This window comes from Lepidothrix coronata, unplaced genomic scaffold (genome assembly GCF_001604755.1).
Source record: "Lepidothrix coronata isolate B3197 unplaced genomic scaffold, Lepidothrix_coronata-1.0 Scaffold132, whole genome shotgun sequence".
Taxonomy (NCBI): domain Eukaryota; kingdom Metazoa; phylum Chordata; class Aves; order Passeriformes; family Pipridae; genus Lepidothrix; species Lepidothrix coronata.
In genome coordinates this window covers 691,806-717,693 of record NW_016690312.1, presented here as the reverse complement: position 1 = coordinate 717,693, position 25,888 = coordinate 691,806, and the positions used below count along the sequence as shown (strand labels likewise).

General features: G+C 45.4%; 2 protein-coding genes across 2 annotated transcripts in view; both read left to right on the top strand.

The window, feature by feature from the left end:
• The first annotated feature begins 14,128 nt into the window (after nucleotides 1-14,128).
• On the top strand, nucleotides 14,129-15,079 carry LOC108503160 (translation initiation factor IF-2-like). The gene has a single exon (XM_017826907.1). The coding sequence runs from the start codon at nucleotides 14,129-14,131 to the stop codon at nucleotides 15,077-15,079; it is 951 nt and encodes a 316-aa protein (XP_017682396.1).
• CHST8 (carbohydrate sulfotransferase 8) overlaps nucleotides 14,623-25,888 on the top strand; it is a 175,260-nt gene continuing 163,994 nt past the window's right edge. The window contains exon 1 of the mRNA XM_017826911.1: nucleotides 14,623-14,665. The gene's annotated coding sequence lies outside the window, so the exon portion shown is untranslated. The remainder of the gene's footprint in view (nucleotides 14,666-25,888) is intronic.

Genomic DNA, 25,888 nt, shown 5'->3' with positions numbered 1-25,888 from the left:
CCCCTTTCCCCGCCCTGCTGCGTGCTGTGTGAGCTCCAAAGGCTGCATTTTCTCCTGAGACTCAAAATGAGTTGTTAACACGGCAGTTGTTAACACTGTACTTGATTCAGATATTTCATGTGTCAGACAGACAACAACATCTGACTGAGAACAGGAGCCACCTCTCAGGAGCCTGTGATGGGCTGAGGAGCTGCTGTGTGGCACAGGGAGCCCTGGGGACACAGCTCATGGGACTCCACTCTCTGTACCTGCCTCCCCCATCCATAACAGACATGTGGCTTCACTAGATCAGGGCTTGTTTGCCACCCCTGCAGTGAAGTACTGCCTCTCTATGACTGCAGTGCATTACTGGGACAAGATATGGTCACTGCCAAGTAGTGGTGATGCCATTGCCATGCAAAGTGTGCTTCCGAGCAGGCTTCCGTGCACGCTGCCTGTTGCCTAAAAGAAAGGTGCAAAACCAGACCAAACCTTTTTCCCTGGCTGTTTACTGTTCCTTTGCACTTTCCAAAATACAAGATCGTGCAAGTATCTGAGCTCAGATCCCTTTCTTTCCTTTCTTTTGCTATTATGACACAAGTTTTGGGTCCCCCCCGTTTCCGCAGTGGAATTAATCCCTGGAGGCCCAGCCTCAGCTGAACTCAGTATTTGTTGGCTGCAGCAGCAAGTGCAGAATATGCTGCTCAGTAGTGACTCTGCAGCTTTCAGTGGTGCCCCCCTGCTCTCCCTTGTACAGAGGCACGAAAGGAGAAATACTGATGTTCTGCTCCCGGGTATCACAGACTCCATGGTGATGGAGCACCACTTTGTCCAGACTTTCAGCTCCTGGACAAAATCTGGCTGGAAAAGAAAGCTGGTGGAGCCAAGAGCCCCAGTAGGTGCTTCCATGTGGGGAACTGCTGAAAGCTCCTGCTCTACCCAAGCTGTCTTAAGCTCAGCCTCTGCTTCAATACAATATTTTCCCCTTGACAGCCAGAGTAAAAATAACTCTTGTTATTCTGAAGACCATCTAAAGTAAAAGCCAACAAAAATAAAAACTTTCTTCCTATTTCTCACTGTCGTTTTTGGAAGAGCTTTACAGCAAAATTGCTGAGGCTGTTGGCATGGGAATAGCTTTTGGTGATACTGTTCCCTGAATGCTGTTATCACATAACTTACTGCAGTTACACAGTGCAGGTGCTGCAGTGGCTCCCAGAACTGCACGTGGGGTCGGGGCCATTGGGCAGGACACGCATCAGCTCCGTGGGAGGAGATGGTCCCTGCCCTGGGGAACTTAGACCCAACAGTGTGATGGCACCCTTGGGGCTGCTGGGACATCTCCAAGTGATCTTCAGGTCCTCAAGTCTTCAAAGAAGTCCAAATAAAAGCAACTGTCAGAAGAGTTAATTCAAAGTTTTAGGTTCACCGGTTCAGCAGCTTTATGTTCCCACCCAAGAGCCCCATCTCTGCCAGCTGTGCCTGCACTGGAGAGCAGCAATGCCTTCAGTGGGGAGGCTGTCAGGCTCTGTCAATACAGGGCAAATTACAGAGCAAAGGATTTTAATTATTTATTTCATACCCCCTAAGCATAAATAATGTTCCTGAAAAACCATAGCAAAGCCAGCTGAAAAATAACGGAAATAAAGGGAGCAAGTGAAGAGCTAATCCTGCAGTAAGGATGAGGATGTGCCCATCCATGAGCTCTGAGTTATAGCATTTTATTTAAGACCTTTTATCTGTTGTTTTGTTCTGTTTACTGGAGCTTTAGACCTTTGATCCTACCATTGCATTTGCCAAAGGCAGTATGGATGATTGCACCTGACACGTTTCCTCTACCAGTGACATTCAGATGCCTTTCAGCTGTATGACCAATGCAGCTGCAGAGCAGGATGCTGATGGAAAGTGGATTAGGAGATTGCTCATCCTCTCAGAAAGTCACCTGGGACAACTGTGTGTCACTAAACCCTGAATCAGATGGAAAGAAAAGGGTATTTTGCACAAATCAGGAATTTGGTTTAATTATCACAGTTCACAGCTTGGGCAGGAACCCAAGGCAGGAGGCTGGTGGTTCACACTCCAGCAAGAAACATAAGAAAACAAGCCAGAGGTTTTTAAAATAGGCATGACACCTCAGGCAAAGTCTGTGGCAGAGAGAGGGAAGGTCCCAGAGCATCCACATCCCAGCCCTGCACCAGGCTGTGCACGCAGAGAAAGGGGGTGTGAACAGCGCCGGCCTCTCTCCCTGGCAGAGACGTGAGCTCTGAACTTCCTACCAGCAATCTGGCTACTGAGTCAGAGTGCATTTTAAGCCAAGTGCTTGTGAGATGGGTGTGGGGGGAAGGGGAAACCTCGTCATAGTTTATTCTGCAGAAATGAAAGGTTCTGCATTTCAGCCCCACTTGGTACACACAGCATCTTCGGAAGTGTTCCTTCACATCCAGGTCCAAACAGGCTGCTGCCACCCCACTGTCCCTATGATATGCAGAAATGGGCTTGCCCCTGTCCCCCTTAGGAAATGTGACTATTACCTTCCCAACACAACCTTATATGAAACTGGACTCAAAGGAAGTTTGAGTGCAAAACCAAAGACTGCCTGGAGGAAATTAAGCAAGCCCCTTTCTGCACGTCATTAAAGGCCAAATATTAAGGAAATAACCTTATGAGCTTCAGACAGTTTATTCCACTCTGCTAGTTCTTCAAATGACTTTAAATTACACATGCTCAAATAGAAAAGGATGGCAGTGGGTGCTGTAAAGGATCCTGAAAAGGTTGCTGTAACTAAACATTGCTTCTGAACAGGTAGCAGATGAGATGCCAGCCATACCACACTACAGCATAAAATATAAACAGATTTTCCTAATATTTCTCCTTCACTTTGATTCAAGAAAAAGAAGGTTCCCATTTGCAGCCTATCAAGGAGCACTTTGAACACTGCTGGGATTTTTCTTTGGGTTCCTTATTATTTATCTAATTTTCTAAGAACATTTCTTAAGAATCATCCATGGATCAGATATTTTCAAGAAAACAAGTTTTTATATTATTTTTAAATACTTTTAATACTTTTACTCCAGTTAGTCTCAGTATTCCTACGGGAATTAAAGCAACTGAACACAGAATCTGTTTTGTTTTCAAGAGATGCAGCTCTTTGTGTGGTCAAAGAAGACAACTCCAGGCATTTGCTCTACACCACAACCTGTCCTCTGTGTAGTCCTTAGCTCTGCTCACCTGTTACCTACTCCCTGGATAGTTTACCATGCTGCATGGCAGTGTGGATACAAAGAGAGAAAGTGAGGGTTTGTGTGACAACACACAGTTAGTGTGGACAGGGCAACCCAGTTCACCTGGGCTAGGAGGAGCCTCAGGTGAGGAAGTCCAAGGCCTGATAAATCTAATTACAGCCACTTAACACCTGCTGGTGCAAAGTCCCACCCAAGGAGGCCCATCACTAGTATTACACCATGTTACCTGTGCAGAGACTGTGGGGAGACTCTTCCCAAGAGCCATCACTGCTGGGACAACTCTAGCAGTGTTCCAGTGTCTCAGTGCCAGCAGTTGTCAGGAGCCTGAGCAGCCCCTGAAACAGAGGTCTCAAAAGTGCCCCAAAATAAGTGCTAATAGCTGCTGGGTCAAACTCTTTGCTGGCTCAGTGGCCACAGCTACCCTGTGACAGACACACGGGGCTTCCTTCTGCTGCCTTCTCTGCTTCTGTTCCACTCCTTTGTTAAACATGCTGAGGAAAAGACACTTTCTTTTATAAATTAAACTGTTACCTCAGATTCAGCTTTTCTCTTCCCCTAATGAAAAGCAAGTTTCTACAGCATGTCAAATAAATGGTCCATAAATACAGGACAGTCAACCTATACGTATTTCTTGGAAGACGGGGATTCTCATGGAAGGTCCACCCTCAACAGAAGGATGACCGGCCTCTTTGCACCAGAAAGCAGCACCACCTCCCTCTTGTTACCAACTGCAACTACTTTCAAAATCACTTCCTCTTTTTCTCTTCAGTTTCCTTTTAGGCTTTTCTTCTCACTCCTGCCATTGCTCGGCCTGTGAGGCAATGCTCGAACATCAGGTCTTGTTCTGGTCCCCAGGGAGTCTCATTTTTTGAAAAGATGAGATTTCCCAGCATCCTCAAGCCACTTCACATTTTCCTGTCCTTTTTCTAACATAAGCCCTATCCCTTCATTCTTGTTTACCACTCTTATCACCTTTACTATTTTTTTTCCCATTTTTTTATTGACCCATTTTTCTTTTCACCCTCTTCCCTTCAACTCTTTGCTTCTCTTTTTTCTCCCTGCCCCATTCTAGTGAAGCTTTCTGGCTAGATGTATTACCCACTGTGCTCAGGGGAAGCAGTGCATCTGAATTCCAGCTGCACTGTACAACAAGAACAATACTGTATACACACTTAGAGAAACAGCGAATCGAAATCTCAGTTTTCTCCCTACCCTGTGCTAAACTCCCAAAGCCAGACGCCTCCCATCATCAAAACAGTTTTAAATAAAGCTAAGGAGAGAATCAAATGAAAAATAAAGTGGGCATTTAAAGCCTGATTCCTGAGCACTCAGCTGCTCTCACTTCAGTAGCTGCACTGCACACCTTCCATCAGGCCCCGGCTCTGCAGAGGTGTCTCCGTTCGCCGGCGTGTTCCCCATTCTGCCAGAGATGATGCGACGCCCTGCATTCCCAGATAAGCAAATATGTCACTCTTCCTTGCCTAAGATTAAAATGAATATGTTAATTTGTTTTCTATTACAGGCTACAGCACAATTTAGAGAGGGAGAGGGAGTGTGTTCTGCTCTTGGCTTCCTGCTCAGAACCGCGGGTGGCCCCATGGGCAGACTTGCCTTCCTGCACACACTTGGCCAACCAGTCCCTCACTGTCATGGTAAACCCCCAGATACTTCTGCATAAAATAACCACCACTCTGAGATTACATGATTTTGAGCTTTTTACACCTAAAGGAAGTGAATCCTAACCTTCCTCCTAACCTCATCCTTTTAGGACAGGCCTTGCCCAGCTGGATGGGAGGCAGAGCACATCTGGGTAACAGGCATTCCCTTCATAACCAATACAATATCATCAGAGAAATAAAAGTCCTTTACTTGAAAGCAATGAAAAATCAGAGTGATGCCAAGAAATTCTTTTTTCAGCCCTAAACACAGGGAGAATAAAAATTGAGAAATTACTTGTTCAGGGGGAGGAGGAGAACTAGCTAGAAGGAGATAGTACTACAAGTTTATACATTCTATATATTTTCTTTCCATTTTAAAGAGAATAATTTCTAAACTGGCTGTCACCCATGTGTGAATTATGACATCTGGCTCTGGAGGTTGTAGATGCAGAGACTAAACACATGTATACCCACCCATACATGCTGACACAGGGCTCTCTCTTGCACTGCTGGAGGGATACAGAGGTAGCAACAAAGAACTGTGTCTCCCACTTTTAAATTAAGAGTCAGAAAAGGAAAGTCCTCTTGTTAATGAAAAACTTACAGAGTATTTACACAGATAGACACACAGACAAGTGTGTGGCATTGTGGGAGGGAAGGAGGGAGAATGAGACATGGGGAAAAACAAAGATCTTCTTGTTCTCAGCAAAACGCACTAGTCCTGTTAAAAGGAAAAAATCCAATCCTGGTAAACGAGCAGATCTCCCAAGTTGTCATCTAACATGTATCTTTTGGGTTGTATTTAGCTGTACTCTTGGACTACAGAGTTACAGATTGAAAATATGCAGAATCAGTGTAGGGAACCGTAGGCAAAAGCAGAAATAGGTTTCTCCTGAAGACTTAATTGAATTACCCTGAAAAGATTAATTAAAATTGAATTCTCTTTTGACACAAAATCTCCTGTTTCCTAGTTCTTGGTATGTCTATTGCCTAGTTCCCATTAGGAGATATTATACTCTGTAATGAAATAAACTTCAAGGACCCCGTGGGATCAAACAAAAAGTTTACTGTATTCTGAGAGCTGGAGGAGCAGTCAGGTTCCAATGCAAGCTGGAATGCTTAATGAAAAAGGGTTGACATGTTACCACTGAGCTCCTACCAGTGGTCTCTGCCATTGCTTTTTAAGGTACAGAAGGGCAAGTAACTGTGTTGATTAGAAGCAGCTTGATTTGCAAAGTGACAGCCTAGAGGAAGGTCTTTATTCAGTCTCTCCAAAAACCTGGGGAAATGGGAGGGGAAGGAGGGGATTTCCTTCAACCCTAAGAACAGCTTTGTAACTGGATTAAGAATTATTAAAAAAGAAAGGCCACTGGCACCTCCAGCACAGGGCTGTGATTTTGCCATCAGTATTTGGGGAAGCCATCCAGGGGATCACCTGCACTGGGGATCAGTTTGAGTGAATTAGATACAGGAGTGAGAACATTTACATTGCAATTGGTGCTTCAGGTCTGACAGGCTATAAAATATTGCTCTGTGCTTTATCATATCACACTTGGAGCCTAATGACACACTTGACATACTAAGAAACCATCCAAAATGGACATGAGGGCAGAGCCTGGCCCTGGATGAAATAAGGGAAAATTTTGATGCAGTCTTGAATTAACAGAAGCACAAAGAGTCGCCAACCACTTTCACTGCACAGGTAAAACCAGTCTGAGAGAGACAGAGCAAACATTATTTGTGTCTCTTTTTCACTGCATATTCTCATTTTATGGCACTTGCAAAGAGAATGAAATCCTCAGTGCCATAAGCCTTGGCCTCAGAAGCTGTCATGGACATCAAAAGGATGATGTTTGTGTGTTGGCTGTTTGGGGCACTGTAAGAGGGCCCACGAAACAGGTACTCGCCACATCCCAAAACTGTGCTTCCAGCTACACAGCCAGCAGCCTCATAATGGAAAGTTAAAATGTAAACACAAGCTGCTATTTTAGTGCAATCACACAAATGTGGCAGCTTGTGTTCTCTCTTCCTTTATTTCCAGAATGGATGGAATGCCTGAATCAAGCTACAGATATTCCTTTTTCTTTTTTCTTCTCCCTAAGTGCCCGGTCAATTAAATCTTGCTCACATAAGGAATTCTTGCTCCCCTTATTCCTACAGTGACAGTTGACAATGTTCAGACTAAAGGATGCCAAAATCTGTTTTTCCCTAGATAGTAAAAATACAAACAGAAATCAAACCCAAGCAGACTAATAAAGGATCACAAGAGCTGACAACGCTTTGTGAATTTGAAAGGTTACATTGCTCGGTTCAAAATAAGCCTGAAATCCTGAGTCCTCCCTGAGCTTTTGCCTCCCCTTTTCACAACATTCTTCCCTTTGTCATATGGATAGTTGTTCACAAAGGAGTTCACTGACATCACCTTGCTCATCTAGTCCAGATGGCCCAAAGTGATGAAAATCCAAAGGTATTCCAGGAAGTGACCTTGGAGGTGCTTTAGTGATTCAAAATTCAGGGAAGACTGAAAGCCTGACTCTGGAAGCATCACTACTTTAGCTCTAAGGAAAACCAACACACCTAGGCAACATCTGATTTTTAAAGGACAACAGCAGATTCCCCAGTTGACAAGACATCTGCTACACTCTTCCACAATCCCCTATTTACAAAGGAAATAAGAGCTAGTTTGCATCACATATGTCAATAGCCAGGATTTTTGCCTTCTTACCCTCCAGATTGTATTGCCTCTAATGAGACAAGATGACAATGACTGTTCAGAAATGAGAACAAGAGGGAAGAATCAGGGGAAAATCTACAGGCCAAAGATAGTTTACTTTTTTTTTCCCCTAATTGATCTGTTAGCTTTCCTCTGAGAAGCTGGCCAGACTAAAAATCACGGGTCTGTGCTGCCCTCACCCTCTGGGTGTTAAGATATATAGAACCTCTGCCCAAACCACACCCAGCTTGGCAAAATAAATATTAAATCAACAGGGGTTTGCAACACAAAAGCCACCGTCTTCTTTTGCTGAGTACTATTTGAAATAAAGATGGATCATGATGTGAGTCATTTGTCTCTCCTCTCTGATGCATTCACACACGCCTACCACTGCAGGGGGATTGAGAGAAGTGACCTGAATCTCAAGCACCCTTGGGTTTGCAAACAAAACCCAGCCAATGAGGTCATGCAAACCCAGGCCTAAATCTATGGCTTCCCCTTTGCCCCTGGTTTTGCTCCTCTCAGTATTCCAGGCAGTGGAAGTGCAGGAGAAACAGGGAGCAGTATCATGTAATGAAATCTTGTATCATACAGCAGCTCCAGAATGTGGCATTCCCACCTCACAGGAGGGATATTCAAGGAAGCAGACTAGGTGAAATCCCAGTTGACCACAATACTTGTACTTTAATTGTTTATTGAAAACAGCATGACAGATGCAAAACAATGGTAGAAGGAAGAAAAAGAAACATTGGCTTCGTTCACAGGCTCAGCCCCCTCTGCATGAACCACACACAAAATCAATTCTTCACATTATATGTTAAAAAAAAAAAAGGTAGAACTGTTAATAGGAACATGAGAGGGAAGAGAGAGAGGCAGCAAAGAAAAGAGGTGGCAGGAAGGTCTGGTCAAAGGCAGGTTTGTTTTTGCAGCAGGTGGGTGGGATGGACAGCACAGAGGCACATTCCCTGGGAAAAAGGAGCAGAAGGCAAGAGATGCTGAAGAGAGAGAAGGTCTGTGATAAGGGATCAGGAGCCAGGCCTAACCTGAGCCTGGGAAGAGTGTTGTGGGTTTTGTACATTTTGCTTTGTTGGTCCTCAGAACGGATGTTCAGGAGCAGGTTTACAGCCTGCACAGTGCTCCCTCTCTGCTGAGTCATACCACCAACTCACAAAACACATCACATTGAGAAGAATCAGTGCAAGTGCCAGGAGATCTGCCCCTGTTCCCAGCAGCCTAAAAAGGAACTTGTTTATGTCACCTATGAAGGAGCTGTGACACATTCCTTCAGTGATGGAGTGATCCCACTAGGATCACTTTTGCTAGCCAACATTGAGCATATTTTTCTCCAATTCATCTTTCCAGTATGATTTATTCCACACACCCACTTGGGAAAACATGCTCAGTGTCACCCCAACAGCTGCACAGCACAGTCCATCACTACACTGATGGATCATGGTTCCATTTCTTGTCCAAACACAGTCAATAAGGAGCTGCACATGAGGTGCACACAAATTATGTCCCTGAGTTTAACTGTCTCTGGAAATGACAGAGCAAATCCATGCAGGACAATGAAGCCATTCCTAAAGAGCCCCAAGCCCCCAAAGCCAGAACTGGATGGGATTTGAATACATCCAGTGGAGATCCAAACTTAGAACAGCACATCATACCACCTGCAACAAATTATGTCTTGAAAAACAATATTTACCTTCAGCTTCGGTCCTTTGAAGGGCCATCAGCAATTTCTCCATCTCGACCACCAGTCTCCCAGGACGGACAAAACAGGAGCAGTAAACAGGAGCAAACCCCAGCACCCCTGTGTGGTATTCTGGGGAGTATTTCAACATACATCTTTGCATATCCTGTGGAAAAGAATCCCTTCCAGCACCTCCCCAGTGTAACAAGGACAAAAGCTCCAGCTCCCAGTTACTCTAGGTGATCCATGGAGTTTCCAAAGAGAAATTTGGAGTGCCATTTTCGGATTCTGAGTCTGGTAGGTCTAGCTGTTCTCCCTTAGACTAAATCAAATGCTTCTCAGGCTTCCCTTTCTAAAGCATATTGTCCCTTCTGGGCCTTTTGGCTATATTTTATGAAATAACTGATGTTCTCTGTCTCCAGGGGACAATTTGTTACTGCTGCTACTAAAGGACAAACCATATGATCTAATACATCTCTTCCAATTCTGTCTTTTGAGGTTTCTATAATTTTTTCAGAGATTTCTATTTTGTTCCCAAAGAATGGGTTTGTACCCTACAATTTGTCCCACTGATACTTCTTGGTCTGATAAAGACATTGCCTCTCCATAGAAACCTTGCCAGATATACCCGTGGAGAAGCATTGCTCCAGGGGCAGAGTGCATGGAATTATTTCATTTTTTTTTTAATTTTGGCTAAGTCCCAGAAAATGCACTTTTATTCCACTTTCTTCTATCCCTAGCATTACCTACCAACCATTACCTTCTATACCTTGCACTGCCTTGTTCTTTTCCCTCTTCCACAGCCCTACCTGCCACTGTCCCATGTCCCAGCCTGCCAAGCTCATCCTCACTGGCTGTTTGTGTGTAAGCAATTTTAAGAAAACGGCCTTTAGAGAAAAGCTGTGTTCCCCCAGTCAGGCCTGGCTACTCTAAGGCACCATCAGTGACATAATCAGATCCTGGGACTGGTCACAGAAGAAATTTAAGTCTAGCTCAAGAGTCTGCATAGGCAATAGTTTGAACCATGGTTTTATCAAGCACCTATTTCAGCTGGGCACCAAAATGAGAGGAGCTTGCAGGTGAGCTTGGTCCCCTTGTAGCTTGTGTATGGGGCTCAATTCCAGGTGCATTAGCATCCTTTATGAGCTGCTTTTGAGGGAAGGATCCAAAGGGAATGAGGGATTAGAGATCTGGGAGACAATCTGGCCCAGATTTGCTTTAGAGTTTCCAACAAGGCTCTTAATTTGTTGCTTTGTTGCACCATTCTGGATGTGCCACTCGGAGCTGCCTTTGGGTCTGTGCAGTATTGCAATAACACTGGGGGAAGGGGAAGAGGTAGAAGAAAAAATGAACACTTTGGTTTTTCCGGCCTGAAAATTTGCCGGATTTCCAGAAATATATAATATTACAGATAAATACACACACACACACACACACACACACACACACACATATATATATCCTTTTTCCTCCATAAACCTCAACTGCTTTTGCTGCTCCTATAGGAGGGTGGGTTTGAATTATCCCTTCCAAAGCTGGGATGGATGTTTCAAGTGTTGGGGTTTATTAAGTTCCTACAGCAGCTGTTTCCAAGGTTGCTTTGTCATATATTTCTTTTCAAGAGACTAAGAATGGCAGAGGGGCTTTGCAGATAAGGATTTGAATTGCAACCTTTACACTAGAAGTGTAATAGGAATATCAGGGAATTAAATGAAATTATATTTTTCCTAGATGTCTGCTTTAAAAGGAAATTCAGGATTTTATGGAAGCCCCAGAGACAAACTATTACATTATATTCCTCACAGTTCTTATTTGAGTTCTGTCTGTTTGAGTACCACAAATAGCACAGAATCATTCATAAAGAATGGGCAGGAGAGACTGTGTCCCATCAATATTTCAAGCTTGGTTATCAAATCAAGAGAAATTCATGAGTTCTGCTCCAGCTCAACGTTTTCAGGTTTGATACTATTGTTTGACAGTTTAGGGGGTTTTCCCTCTGCATTCTCATTGTCTTTAATATTTTATATGATCTTCCAGTTGATGCTATTGTAATATTTATTAATTTTTTTTTTACTTGGCTGGCTGCACTAACCAGTTTTTTCTTTTCTCTTTCAGCAGGGCGAAATTCACACTCATTTGCTATTTGTGGGGTGATGACATAGTGTGAAGAAGCAGTAATGATGACTGACTGATAGAAGACACCATATGTTCTCTTCATTTTTCTCTGTGCTGTTTTCTGAGAGATGAAGAAAGACTCAGTATAAGATGAACTTTCCTATGATATATAATATTAAAAAATTACTTTTTTCCCCCAAATAATTGTCAGATTGGGGGAAATAACCTTTTTCCTAAAGCATTCAGACAGTATTGCTATAAATATCAGTCTCCAAATGACCAAATGTATCTAAGCATCAAAAACAACTTTACAATTAATTTCATTCACCCCCAACTGTTTTCCAGCTTTCCATAGCAAACATTCTGAAAATATAAGTTGCATTTGCTGATTGACTAAGCAAAGGTAAACAATTCCTTCCAGTTTTAAAAGAAATTAGAATCTATATAGGACTCTTAAGTGACAGTCTGCAGTGTATAATAACCAGAAATCCTGATTATAAGCACAGTACTAGTACTGCTAGATCACAACAATACTAGATTATATGCTGGGATGTTTGTTTGCACCCTGAGTCTGTGCAACTAATAAAAAAAAGATTCCCTTCAATAAATATTGAATTTACTGTAACGTGTTTTAATATCAAAATAATTAGAAATCTCATTTCCTAGAAATACCTGAATAAAAATCTTTCATTGTTCTAGCATATGCATTTATTAAGTGTATTCTTTTCTTACATAAATATTTTCTTTTTTTTTTTCTGTTATGTCCTCTTTGTTCATTCTACCCTCTCAAAACCAAGGTTTTGTGATTGTTGCTCTTCCTCCTAACTTTGTAATAGCCACTAACTAGCCCCAGACTACAGCAGAGCCATACACATCTGCTTATATTATTAAGCAGTCAGAAGCAGAAACAAAGAAGTAAACAAAAGGGATTCACGTTGCCTTCTGTTCCACCGGAGACAGAGAGGGAAAAAAATAAAAATCAATCCTCCCAAAGACAAAAATAACCCCCAGGAATCGTTGGTTTGAGATACCTTATTTTTCAAATTCATGGGAATTTTTTGCAAGTAATGGAGTTAAAAATGAAGAAGAAGGTAATCGTGAGTCTTGCAGGCAGCGGGGCAGAGAACTCGCTGTCACTGACCTAGTGCCAGGACTCTTGTTTGGAGCTTTGTTTTCAAGGTCATTCATTTAAAGCAGTTTTTCATAACACAACCTGAATAAAGAATACAGAGCCACATTCTGCTCAGCCTGCTCACAGAGGAGTCCAGCAGGGGTGTAGCAGGGAAGGTTCCTTGTGCCACAGGAGCAGGAGTTGGCCCTTGGAGGACAGTGTTCTCCCCGGTCACCTGCCATAGCAACAGACATCGAGGAATGTTTTACATTTATTGTATGCAACTCACTTTCCCCAGTTAGGCTTATTATTTTTGCTGTGACAGCTTATGCGCCCTGCGCCACAGAGAGTAGGACAGAAGGGGCTCAGGTAAAGCAATGATTGCAGTTTTCACGTGTTGTTCTTCCTTTGAACTCCAAGTGGCATGAATGCATCTTCCCCTGGAAAGCCGTATCACGTGCACCTTTTTTTCCTATGACAATAGAATTACATAAAGTCTGGCCTCGAAACTCTCAATCAAATATTCCATCCTATCAGCAAAGAACTGGCTTGCTTGAGGACTACAGAATTGGGTCCCTAATCAATACTTTAATAAATAACACCTACTTAGTCAGAACAATTGATTGATGGGGAGCACACTAAGTATAATGTATTTCTGCTAATGTAGTCACAGGATAAATGTCATCATTTATTTATAAAACACACCTGAAACTATTCTGAGGGCTGTGCATAGGCTCCATCTTGACACACATTTAACACTGTACACACAGAGTGTCTGGCTGAGGCTGGATGGTGGGGACTCAACACAACATATCTGGCTTTGTTTGTTGGCAAACCCTGCTCCCGTGGCTCCCTGGCAGCAAGGGCAGCTCCTGAGACCCACACTCCCAAAGCTGAGGAGCGGGTGCAGGGCACCCCCTCGATGCCCAGGCTCTAGGGGCACTATTTAATATAATATTGGAGTTTCTTAATTTCAGCCAGTAGCCATTTAATTACAGTAGCAATAGCCAGGCATGCCACCGAGGCCACTCTTAGGGACCACAGCCATACTCTGGTTTCGCTCTTATTAGACTCTTTATTCTGCTGCACAGACGCGCTCGAAAAACCTCCCAGTATTTTAGGGTGGGAAATAGCCAGCAGAGAGTGCAAGAGGTCCCTTCTGTGCAGTTACTCCACAGTCCATATCCAGGCTCGAGACAAGGCACCTTGGTGCCCACCATGCCCTGGCTACAGTGAGTCTGCTCCGATTTGTTGTTTGAGGGCACCACCACTTCAATTCTCTTCCAATTAATTCTACTGTGTCTGCCCTTGGGGCGCGTGTTCGCAGTCGCCTCCTTTTGGGAGCAAGTGTGGGCCACGGATCTTCCCAACTAGTCTCAAAACACATATATTTTCAATAACGATGCCAAATTGCAGCCCGCAGGAGACGCCCGGCAGGATGTTCGTATCCACACTGAGGATACGGAAAAGCCTCCCTGCCCCGTTCCTCCCAGACGACACCCGGCAGCAGGGGCGCAGAGGCTCTCCCAGCACCATGCCCGGGACCTTTCCTCGCTCCCCGCAACTTCCCGCTCGGGGGCTGCGCTGTCTCCGTGGGAGCCGCGCGGGCGGAGGCTCGGGATGCAGGAGCCGGGTGCGCGCAGGGCGGTCACACCCGCGCCGGCAGACACGGCGCTGCCCTTCACACACACCCCGGCGCAGCCCGAGCCGCGGGGACGCGGCGGGCTCCAGAGGCGAGCGGCTCCCTGGCAAGGCGAGCGGCTCCCTGGCAAGGCGAGCGGCTCCCTGGCAAGGCGAGCGGCTCCCTGGCAAGGCGAGCGGCTCCCCGGCAAGGCGAGCGGCTCCCCGGCAAGGCGGCGGCCCCGCCCGCGGCGGGGGACGATGCGCGGGGGCGCGGCCGGGCCGGGGCCGCTCCCGGCGGAGGCCGTACCTGCTGCCGGAGGTGCGCGGGGCGGGGGCCGAGCGGAGCGCGGAGCGGGGATCGGGGGGCGGGGAGGGGGCGGCGGCCTCCCGTCTCCGGGCGGGCTGTCCCGCTTCACTCTCTCCTCCCCGCCGAGCATCGCGGGCGCGGAGCCGCGGCTGCGGCGCGCAGGGCGGCGGCGGGAGCGGCGCGGAGGATGCGCTGAGCGGGCGCGGGAGGCGGCGCGGCCGCGGCAGGTCAGTGGTGAGACCCCCACCCCCCGTCCCCGGGCCGCGCTGCGCACCCCGGCCCCCCGCACCCCCGGCCGCTCCCCAACTTTTCCCCGCACCACTTCGGGAAAGTGCCCAAACTTGCGATGGGGACCCTCGTCCCGTGTCCCCCCCTTTCCCGGCGGCGCGACCCCCTCACCTCAGGGCTGCCCTCGCGGCGCCGTAATTCCCGGTGCCGGGAATTGGGGGTGGAGGGGCGGGGGTCGCCCCGGGGCTGCGGCGCGGCCCCTCCGCCCCATCCCGCTCCGCTGCCCCCGCAGCCGGGCGGGGCCGGCCCAGCCCCGCTCGGGCACCGGGACACAACTCCAGGTGAGGATGGAGCTGGCGGCTCCGCCGGGCTGTGCCTGCTCGCGGGTGCGAGTCCGGCGTGGGTTTGTGTAGCGAAAATAACGGGATTCAAAGCAAACTAGTTGATAAATGCAGGCATCTCCCTAGGCTGGAAACCCAGTTCTCCCGGAGTTCAGCCTACGCGAGCAGGAGCGGTGCGAGGGGACAGGAGGGCACTTTTTCATTTCTGGAGTTCTGTAGAGGACAGGGGTTTGCTCTGGGCGCTGCTCTCCCGGAGGAGCACTTCTCGGCACGTCCCGATCCCCCCGCCCCTGCTGGGCGACACGGGCAGCCCGGACCTTGAAAAGCCACTTTACACCTCACCCAGCGCTCCAGAACGGGCAGATTCAAACCACGGCAAACACACGGCAGAGGATAATTTGTCCAAGTGTGTTAGCCCCAGTGTGCCAGAGATGGGCAACCGGACAGCCCAGGCACCTGGCTGACACCTGGGATTCCCCGATGTTGGCTGTGGAAGTAGCCAGAAATGATGTGATACCCGGTCGTAGCTGTGTGATTATTTTTTTAAGCTTTTTGAGGAGTTAGGAAAGCCCTTATTGTAATTGTGTTATAATGTTGTTTTCTGTCTATAGCTGACTTGTGTTGCGTGCAGATTAACATGCTTAAAAAAAACCTAAAGATGCTCTTTTTTTTTTTTTTATGTTAGATGCTTACCCTGAAATGCTTGTATTTTACTGCAAGATTTAAAAGTTGCAGCTCTTCAGAGAATAGGCTGAATAGCAGTGAGGGAAGGTGAATGGCAAACCTGAACAGTCTCAGAAGTGAAAATTGGAAATGCCACTGCTAAATCCGTTTTGTTTATTAATGATTCTCACTATTTGAGGGGGGAGATATCCCCAGTTTATCCCAAGAAGATTTCATTTTGTCAGATGCCTGGTGTCTCATCAATTCCTTTCATGTCCCTGGGATTTTCTCTTTTCCAGGCTCAGGCCACAGCAGCTCTCTGTGTTGGGGATAACTGTTAAGCTCTTCTTTTGAATTCATGAGCTTCCAAATTAAACTTTTGCTGACACCTGCTACCTAGCCTGGTTGAGCAGAATGACGGTGTCAGCCTGGCTACTGGAGACCTGCCACCAAACAAAGTAAAGAGCCAAAAAAAAAAGTATAAAGTGCCTGGACTAGGTCACACAGTGATTTGGGGGAGCTCTGGGAAACTCTGGTGACTGGAAATCCAATCAAAGTCTGCTTCTAATGGAGCAAACTTTCCAACAGCAATCACAGGCAGGAATTAAATCCATAGGGTAGATGGCAACGGAGATTAATAATCATCATCAATTAGCTGATGGAATCAAACAGAACAAAATGAGGGTAAACAAAAACCTGGCTCCCCCTTCCCCTCGAACTCAGTCCCACCTTTATTTATCCAGAGTCAAGGATCTCTCCTGAGCACTGGTTTCAAGTGCCAAAAAATTTAGCAGGTGTCATAACATAAGGTCAAGACTTAATTATTTATATGGAGACATCAATCATCGTGTGGGGATGATTTATTTATAAATCACCAGAGCTGTAGCACAAGCCAGTGAATTCTGATTTCCTCCTGCTCCTTCCTGAAGGGGACCAGGAAGGTCCACGCTGTGGCTGAGTGACCTCTGGAGCCTGCAGAAGTTTCTGCCCGGCCCCATGTGGAGAAGGCTTTTCTACACCTTTTAAGTCGTGCAACCAAAATGTCACCGGGGAAATCTCATGCATATTTGCTACATCTCAGTAATGAACACTTACTGATTATCTGGAGAATTTAGCTTTTTAAACATTATTCAAATTTTTATGTTTATGTAAGCTAATAAGACTGAGGAGATTCAGTAACTACTCTTTGCCTTATGGTATTTGAAAAGTGTGTCCATTGGGCTTAGCTCAGCATCTTCCAGAATCACTTTTCAAAGACTAAAATAGAATCTTTCTGCCTGAAAAAACCCACCCTCTCTGTACTCAGTATAATGTTCTTTGCTCACAATTAATGCCAAAAATCAATTTTCTCTCATGCTTTTTATGTTTCTGCTGATCACAAACAGGATGGCACAGTAAAAGCTTTTATTGCCATCTGATTAGTCCACAGTGGTGGTGAGTAAATAGCTCAGGCTGGTGTGGCTGCAAGATTGCTGTGCTGGAAGCAGCAAATACAGAGGAGGGCATGGGGTGCTGAGCACCAGCCCTAATCCTGCTCTCAGGGTCATTCAGAGAGATTTGGGCACTGTTGGGGCAGAAGCATCATCAGGCCCATAGGTTTTCTGATAGCCAGATAAAGTAATGAACAGGCTCTTGGGATGTTCCTGAACTTCCTCTTCTGGGATTTTGATAAAGGGTTAATTATAGCCAGGGATTCTTGGAGATTTGCCCTTTTATTTATCTGTTGAGAGAAATCATGCTACTGAATCTTATTTCCATGACTGTTTTCCAGACGGGGAGGTGATTAATTTTGAGTGAAACTGGTAAAAAAAGGTAGAATACAGAAACAGAGAGATGGGAAGGAAAGTTATGGTGAGAATAAGTAGAGCTAGGAGGGAAGGTTTCCTTTGCTTTTCTATCTTTGTCTTGTAAAACTGTGTAGCCCAAACCTATAAGCTTTACCATTAAACAAAGAAAAGCATGAGAAGTATCCAGGGCATCTTGTGATCCTTCTAAACTTCATGGCAGGACTCCGTTTTGGCAAAAGCAAGTCAATAAGCTCTCCTGCACATCCATTATTCTGTTCCCGCTGATCTTAAAAGAAGACCATTTATCATTGTATTTCAGTGACAGAAATACTAAAATAATATTTCACTGGGTTTGTAAGACAGTGTAAAAAAAGGATGGGTGAGCTTTCAATGTCTTCAAGGAACAATTAAGACATTAAGAGTGTGGGAAAATATTTTTAGACATTAACTAATCAGTGAGAAAATAGGAATTTAGGACCCAATTCAGTTATGAGATGTTCCTTGAGCACCCTCTGGATTTTGCCCAGAGCATGTGAAAAAATGAAAAATTCATAGTATTTCTTGTAGGCAAGACCAGTCATCTGCTTGTGTATTTTTATGGTATACTGGGTATATTTATAGCATTTAGTAATGCCAGCAATGTTCAATATAAAGAGTAACAGATGAATGTATGTGAAACAAGGCACTGGCAAGGCAGGTGGGAAATGATTTCCAAAATATTGCAGCAACCAGGCTGGGAGAAATGTAGTAAGATGGTAAACATAATATAATAGACCTAAGCAGCTTTAACCAAAGCCAGGGTTAAAGCCTCGGCTTGAGTCAGGTTGAGCCCTGTGCACAGGTTCTACAGGGGAGGAAAGCCAGGACTTGCTGTGCAAGCCCCAGCAAAGATGGCTCCACAGTCCTCCTGCCCCGGCACATCCAAAGGCAAAAGCGACAGTGAAATCACAGTCGAGTGCAAAGAGGAGGAAGGAGGGGACTGAAATTGTATTGGCTCAACTGCAAGAAACAAATCGCAGATTTCCCTAATCAGACAGATGATGCCTGACTAGGGCACAACGGAACCACAAAGGAAGGTGGCAGATTTCACAAATTAGTCATGGCAAAAATGGTGAATTTCACAGCTTGAAGTGAATTCATGTTATAGGATGAAACAGCACAAAGTGATTAAGAGCTCTAACTGATAGGAGCAATAAGCATGTGAGACTTAGTCATCACACAGCAGCTGACATTTCTCTCTGGCTTTGGCTGAGGCATAGGAGCAGCACCTTCAGCCTCCAGTTTCTGATGCTGAGTGAGAGATGCTGGGGACAACCACAAACAAATGAGGTCCCAGAGATGCTTCCAGGAGTTTTCTGTTTCTGTGAAGCACAACCATGGCAGTCCAGTGGGAGCTGGAGCAGCTGCTCTGCAGGGAGATGTTCTGCAGGCAAGGTCTCTGCTCCCAGTGGCCACTGAAACCCGGAGCTGTGGCTTCAGCAGTGGAGCACACGCTGTGAGAAGAGCAAATCAGGGGACAGCAGGGCCCCGTTTTCACAGCATGTGAAGAGCAGAGAGGGAGGACAGCTGAGAAGGGTTGGAACAAGGGAGGACACTATTGCAGCACACCCTGCCATGCTGGGGATGACCCTCCAGGTCTGGCAGTGCCATTTTTGGAGCCATTAGGTGTTGGGATGTGCCACCTCGTGGTAACCACACCACAACATGCATCCCTAATAGTAAACAACCATGACATGGTCCATTCAGTGGCTTCCTTTGGAAAGCCACCCAATTCCCATTCTTTCAAGGGATCAAAACCAATGTCACAAGTCTCTCTCACAGGTGGTGTTACATGACTTTTGCTGGCAAAACATTTCAATAGCTGTTACAGCACGTTTTCAAGGAAATGTCTGTTAGATATTGGAACCTTACCCTACCATTTGTAATCCTGCTTAGATGAAGACAAAAATTCTGGAGAAAAATGTCACCATTCTATCTCGATTGTCTTGATTCAATGTGTGCTCTTCTGTCATTGCTCTCAAGAACCCATAGAGCAAAATGGAAGCAAAGCGAGCTAATACCAACCAGGACAAGGCCACCCTGGAGAATTCCTCCTCTGGCAGCATAAGCCTTCTTCAAACTCTTCCCCTTCGTGGCCAGGCTCCGGCAGCGTCCCGGGAGCCCCAGAGCAGAGCAGAGCAGGCTGCCAGGAAGGTTAACAAAGCCCGGCGCTGGCGGGCGGAGCCGGAGCTGCAGTGGAGTCGTGAACCCTTCGGAGAGCAGAGCCTGGCAGCTTTCCCCTGTTTATTGAGGGTGTTCCAGCATCGCCGGGGCCGTGAGCTGTATTAACATCATGCAGGGAGAGGGGAAGCTGCTGGAGTTGCCAGGACTGAAGCCGTAGAGGAATGTGATGGGGCAGTGCCAGTTCCTTCAAATCCCACCTGGAAGTTATTAGCCGTGCGCTGGAGGCGGCGGAGCACCTGCATCCCGGAGTGTCCAACACGCACCGTCTGAGAGAGTCCAGCTGCAGCTCGGCTGGGCACCGCGGCCCCGGCTCACCCCCCGACCCACATCGAGGGCAGTGGAAATTGTACGCCGAAGAAAGACTCTCGGAGGAATCGATCACTCTTGAATGAGGATGGGAAAAAAAAGTTTGAAAAGAATTAACATTTCTAAAGCATTACTGAAGGAATGTCCTTGGACTCCTGGTAAGGGACTAGAAAGGACTTCAAAAAGGGCAGGGTGGGGGAGAAACCCTCTTCTCCTAAATTGATTTCAGAACCTGGCAGATTTTAAGAAACCTTTCAGTAACATTTTGCAAATCAATGCTAATTTGATGTTTCAGAGCTCAGCACTTTGCCAATCCACTGTCAAACCAATATTAACCAGGCATTTTTGGGGACTGTTTATAGCTCAAGGTCCATTAAACGTGCAAACCTGGCAATTGTTTCACTTCCCTTAAAACACTTAATTTGAAATGTGTATCAGAGCATCCATAAATGGCCTTTCAGTCTTCATCAGAGAGAAGCCTCCCTCCCTCCCGTGGAAGTGCGAGTCAGTGCCCTGGGAGAGGAGGCTGCCGGCTGTGCCGGGGGTGAGGACAGAAGGACAGATGCTGCCTGCAGTGCTGCCAAGCAGCAGCACAGCCACCATAAAATCTCCTAGGGCCTGATCTGCCAACCCCCATTCATACAGCAACCAACCTCGGGAAGGCCAGGAAATGTTAAGTAAATGGCACTTCTTGGGAGAGCAGTAATTACTCACCTTGGGAAAGGTGGTGGGAGCATTTACATAAACTTTCTGAGTGCTTTTTGAACTTGAGTGCCTGCGATCTGACATCCACATGAAGGTGGGAGCTAAACAGAAGCTGCTTTATTTTTTAACAGTTGCTAATTTGAGCCAAAGCTGAAGGAGATCCTGGTCTTTAAATTTGGGTTCCTTTAATACTTGCACAGAAATAGTTTGAGATGGGGTGGTTTCTCCCTCTCTTCAGTGTGGTCCTCAAATGCAAACCTGATCCCCTTCAGAGCTGGAAGAATCACAGCAGTAGTTAGCTGGTGACATGTATATTTAGATGACTGACTTTAGGGACCTACGTTTGAATACATGATTTAATATGCCTTCATTTTTATGTCCTGAAATGGGGAAACTACTCAGCTCAAAGAAGATCAATTAATTTTTCTGTTGCTTTTAGGTTCTTTAATGGAAGATGTTACATAAATAATTATTTAATATACTTTAACAGGGTTTTTTTGCATGAGCTGCTTGATCTGCTTAAAGCATATAAATCAGTATGAGCTGAATTAGTAAAATAAATTCAGAAATCTAAAGGGTGCATCAGAAGTTAGGCTAAGGGATAAATGGGATAAAAGCTAAGTTGCTCTTTCATTTGGCAAAAAAAGCACACAGATTGACATGTTGTGAACCTTTGGACTTCTCATTTTTCAGGAATCACAAAATCCATTTGTGAAAAGATCTAGGAAATAAAGAAAGAAATTGTACGAGTAGCATCCTGGTCAGTAAAACATATTAGGCTGCAGGAACATGGATGGGATGATGCCATGAATCTCCTCTTTGTGTTGCAGCTCAGAAAAGCAGCTATTTTCTTCATTTTAGCAGATGCCAAAGGCTCAGAGAAGGGAGGACAGAACGCAGCCCCTTTCTTGTGGCAAGAATGTGTTTGCCTGGTAACAGAAGAGATAATCCTGTCCTAATCTGAGTGATCCAAACCTGTTCCTATGGGGGGCTATCACAGCACTGGGGTGCAAGGCAGAGTTGGTGTGATGACTGGCTATTGGTTCATCCTTCCATCTCCCAGTCCAAAAGTTAGTCCATCCAACACAGATTTACACATCCACCAGTTCTAGGGAAAGTTCCTTCCTGCCATCTCTGTGATGTTTTACAAATACTTACATAGTTTTTCCCAGCTTTCCCCAGAAGTATCACACTCACATCCAAAAACTTCCCTCTCCAACTGCAGAACTAATTTACGACTTTTCTGTTTTTTCTTCTCAACAGCTATTTGGATCACTTTGTTTGTGTTTCTTTGTAGCACTTTTCCTGGTCACAAGGCTCTGTGATGATGTTTTAACAAATCCCTCATAATTATGAGCAAAATGGTTCACATCTCCATGTTCCTTATGGCTGTATGAGCCATCCAAGGAAGCTGCTGTCCAATAAATTACTGACCTATCTGCCTTTGCACAGTCCTCCCCAAACTCTCCAGCATCTCTTCATTGCTTTCCATCACCTACCTTAGTGCCAAGATGAAGGATGGCAGCTGTTTCAGCAATTAATGCCAGTATTTCTCCTTTGTAAACTAGGGGGAGGGGATTTGCCTTCAAGCTGCCCCTCTTCCCACTGGGACTGGCAATATTATCTCTCATCTTTAAATACCAGTCTCAGAGCTGATGGTGTGACAGGAAGAATCAGAAGTTTTATGATACAGAAAATTTTCCTGATTTTTTTTTAATTTTATTTTTTCAATATGTAAAATCTAAAATGACTTTTGCATCCTTGAAATGATAAATTCATCCTTTTCTCATAAAAACTGTAATTGTTTAATGCTTTGGAATAGCACTGCCCGTGTTGTTTTGTGTACGCTGCCACTCCTGGAGGACTCTGTGTATCCCCACAGCATTAGATATTGTATATGCACGTAACACATAAAGCTCTGCTATTCTGTAGCTTACACAGGAGGTCTGCAGCACTGATGGCAGTCTGTACACGGTGTCTACAAATAATAAATCATGACACTTACCTGCACCATGTTCTTCTAACTACATTGCTATTAACCTCTGTTGCAGCACTTTTACTTCAAATACTAGAATCAGCTTGTCGTTCTACCTTTGGTTTACACGGGGAGAAACCTCAGCTCAGGTTAATGTCAGGAGTTTATCTGAGGTCTCTGTTATAATAGCAGCGTGTCGCTGGCACAGAAATTCATCTGGTTTTCATAAATATTTGATAGGGCTCTATCACCCTCATCATCATTGGGGGCTGGTTGGAAGAGGATCCCCCCGCGATTGCAACCCATTTCCGAGTTGTCATGGAAAGTCAGTTGGTGATATTTCAATCAGAGTGTTCTTATAACAAATTCCATTCAAATTCTGTCTGAAAGGGAGTTAAGGTTTCATCCTGCTGCTTAGAGAATGATATGCTAAATGCAGCTTCCCATGGGCTTGGCTGCAGTCCAGCTCTTTGTAATTTAGAGTTCTCCTTCCCAATTCTGGCTGTGACCTTGGGACCAAACTCTGAAGTTTCCCCAGCTGCCTCCACTCTTTGCTAAAACACTGTCCCAGAGTCCTCACCCCCTTCCCAGCCAGCACATGGCAGCAGCCAGGCAGCTCCCGGGAAACCCAGGCAGTGCCCTGGCACACGGGCAGGTGGGAGCAGCAGCCCAGGGAGTGCTCATTTTCTCTTTTTTACTGGTAGGAGCATTGTTCTTAAATGACAGAAATTATTAGCTGGCTTCAAAGCATGAAATTCATTCACAGCAAAGGTTTAAATTGTGTTGGCCAGAGGCATTTTCTGTAGAGACAGCCACAAAACAGCTCTAATTGGAGATCTCCAAACAGCTGTTGTGCCCTGTGTGTTTATATTGGAAAAGTAACTTCAAAGATTATGTTAACATGTGATTAAATAAAAAAGTTTTAACATTATTACTGATCTTATTGATAGTGTACTGGGGGTGCCTAAGATGCTTTACTGAGAAATGTGTGTGTTCATGGCCAGAGGAGCTGACAACCCAGACTGTAACACAGGCCACTTTTAACAGAAAAATTGTGTAATTGAGAGAAATTATTGCCCCTTGAAGAATACATTCATTATAGATTGTAACAGAGATATGTCTTCAAAATGACTGCAGTTCCCTTCAGTTAAAGAGCTGTTCAGACATACCAGTCTTTGAGCTCATGTACATAACTGCAATTGTTTTAATAAAGTTAGTGAAGGAAAGTAACTTAGAAGAAGGTGCAGCTCTTCTGTTCCTTTTTCTTTTCCAGATTTTTAAAGGACATACCTCCTGGAAATACATGTTTGTATTTACCTGTCTGGATTCCTTAGGATGGGGAATAATCTTAAAATAAAAAAGGGTGCCTTTTAAAATAATGATTTTTTTTTTTAATTTTAAAATCATTACTTTAAACGTCTTTTAGATTTGTTATTTCATCAGGAATTGCCATGGATTTTCAGCAGAAAAAGTGATACACATTTACCTTTAAAACCAAAGAAAAACAACTTTTCGTTGTTTTTGATCTTCCAAATATTGTGTCTGATATTTTTAGTGATTGGCATTTACCATAAATGAATGTGCTCTGTAGCCCAGTTGTATCCCTGACCTTACATAGATCTCTTTTGAAATGCCGCTTCTATTGCTGTTGTGAAGGCATCAGAGAATCATTATGTTAAGTAGTTCTTTGTAAACAATAAACCAACAAAACCCTCTGCTAGATGCTCATCGCCAAGATACCACCGGCAAAACATTCATCAGCTCTCTGGATCGGTCTAAAAGTGGTGACCTTCAGCTGGAGAGCTTCAGCATACATTCATTTAGGCTTTGTTGCTTCACTTGTAGCACAACTACAATTCAGCAGCTCAAATTGTGGGCGGTGCTCTGTGAGAGGCCCTTGGACAGCAGTGGTGCTGCGTGTGCACATCCCTTTGCAGGTTCCTGAAGGGAAAGGGCAACAGGCAGTATTTATGGCAGGCTTCTCTACAAGAGGTTTCTGTGCTTTACACTGAGTATTTATTCTGGCAGGAGCTGTGTAATTGTGCTGTAAACCACCCTGGGTGCTGGTTGCTGTGTCCCCAGGAGTTTGACTCGATGCCAGCCAACAGTGAGCTCTGTGATAATGGTGTATCATTTCGCTGCGGGAGCCTCATGCCCGTGGGTAGCAACAGCCTTCCTGCTTCCTCCCACTCTCCTCTGAGCTACCAAATCCCATCTCCAGGGTGTCTTCTGGACTATGAACTCGCTGTTGTTTATTATTAGCACACCTTACGAAGCATGAGGTATGTGTTAGAAACACCTTTCTCTCTCACGTCAGAGAATTAGCATCAGCCTGTCTCCAACCTGGCTGACCCCATTCCCGTGCACTTCTAGGGCAAAGAAGGAGTGGGGAGAGCTTGTGCAGAGGGGACCCACCACCAGAGCTCACAATTTGCTCCAGGGAAAGCTTTCTCTTTGCAGAGTCCCACTCAGCACTGGGAATCTCCTCATTCTTTCAATGAAGACCAACCAGAGTTGGCTTTGTGATGCTCTGAGCAGAGGGAGCAGTTTCTCCCAACTTTTCAGTGTTGCAGAGTTTTTTGTAGGATTACTGGCATTATTCATGCAAACCTCCAGCTCTTCATCCTTAAATGACTTTGAGACTTCCTTCTATAATCCATCTTGTCAGCAGCCCTCTTGGCTGGCCTTGCCTTAGTAAGAACTGCTCCTTCTTCCTGCAGTTCTCCTGACGCCTCTGTCAGAGGGACAGAAAGCTGAACTCAGTGAGAGGGGACTACATGGAATTCATCCACATTTGGATGGGGAGGGTGCATGATGGACAAAGGAAATCTGTAAGATAGCGACAGAAGAAGCAGCTGGGCTAGTTCAGAGCAGCGGCTCTGCCTCTGTGTGCATTCTGTGCCGTGACCTGCAGCACAGCCTGGGAGACCAAGGAGCACTCTTTCCATCTCAGCTGGCTGTTGTGTGTCTGATTGAAGCCTCTCTCCTTTTTCCAGCAATGTGCCATCTCACTGGTTGCACGAGCCTGGCAGTTGTGCTGCACTGGGCACCTTCCATGTTCGGCCCTTCCACTGCCCTGTCACTTCCTTTCCTCAGGGCTTCTTTTTCCTGCTAATAACTCACCTAAACTTTTTCCTTCTTAGCTTCAGGCCATGGCTCCCTAGCCTACAGTTTTCTGTGAATATTTTCCTCCCTTCATTTCTGTTGTTGCCTTGAAGGTGT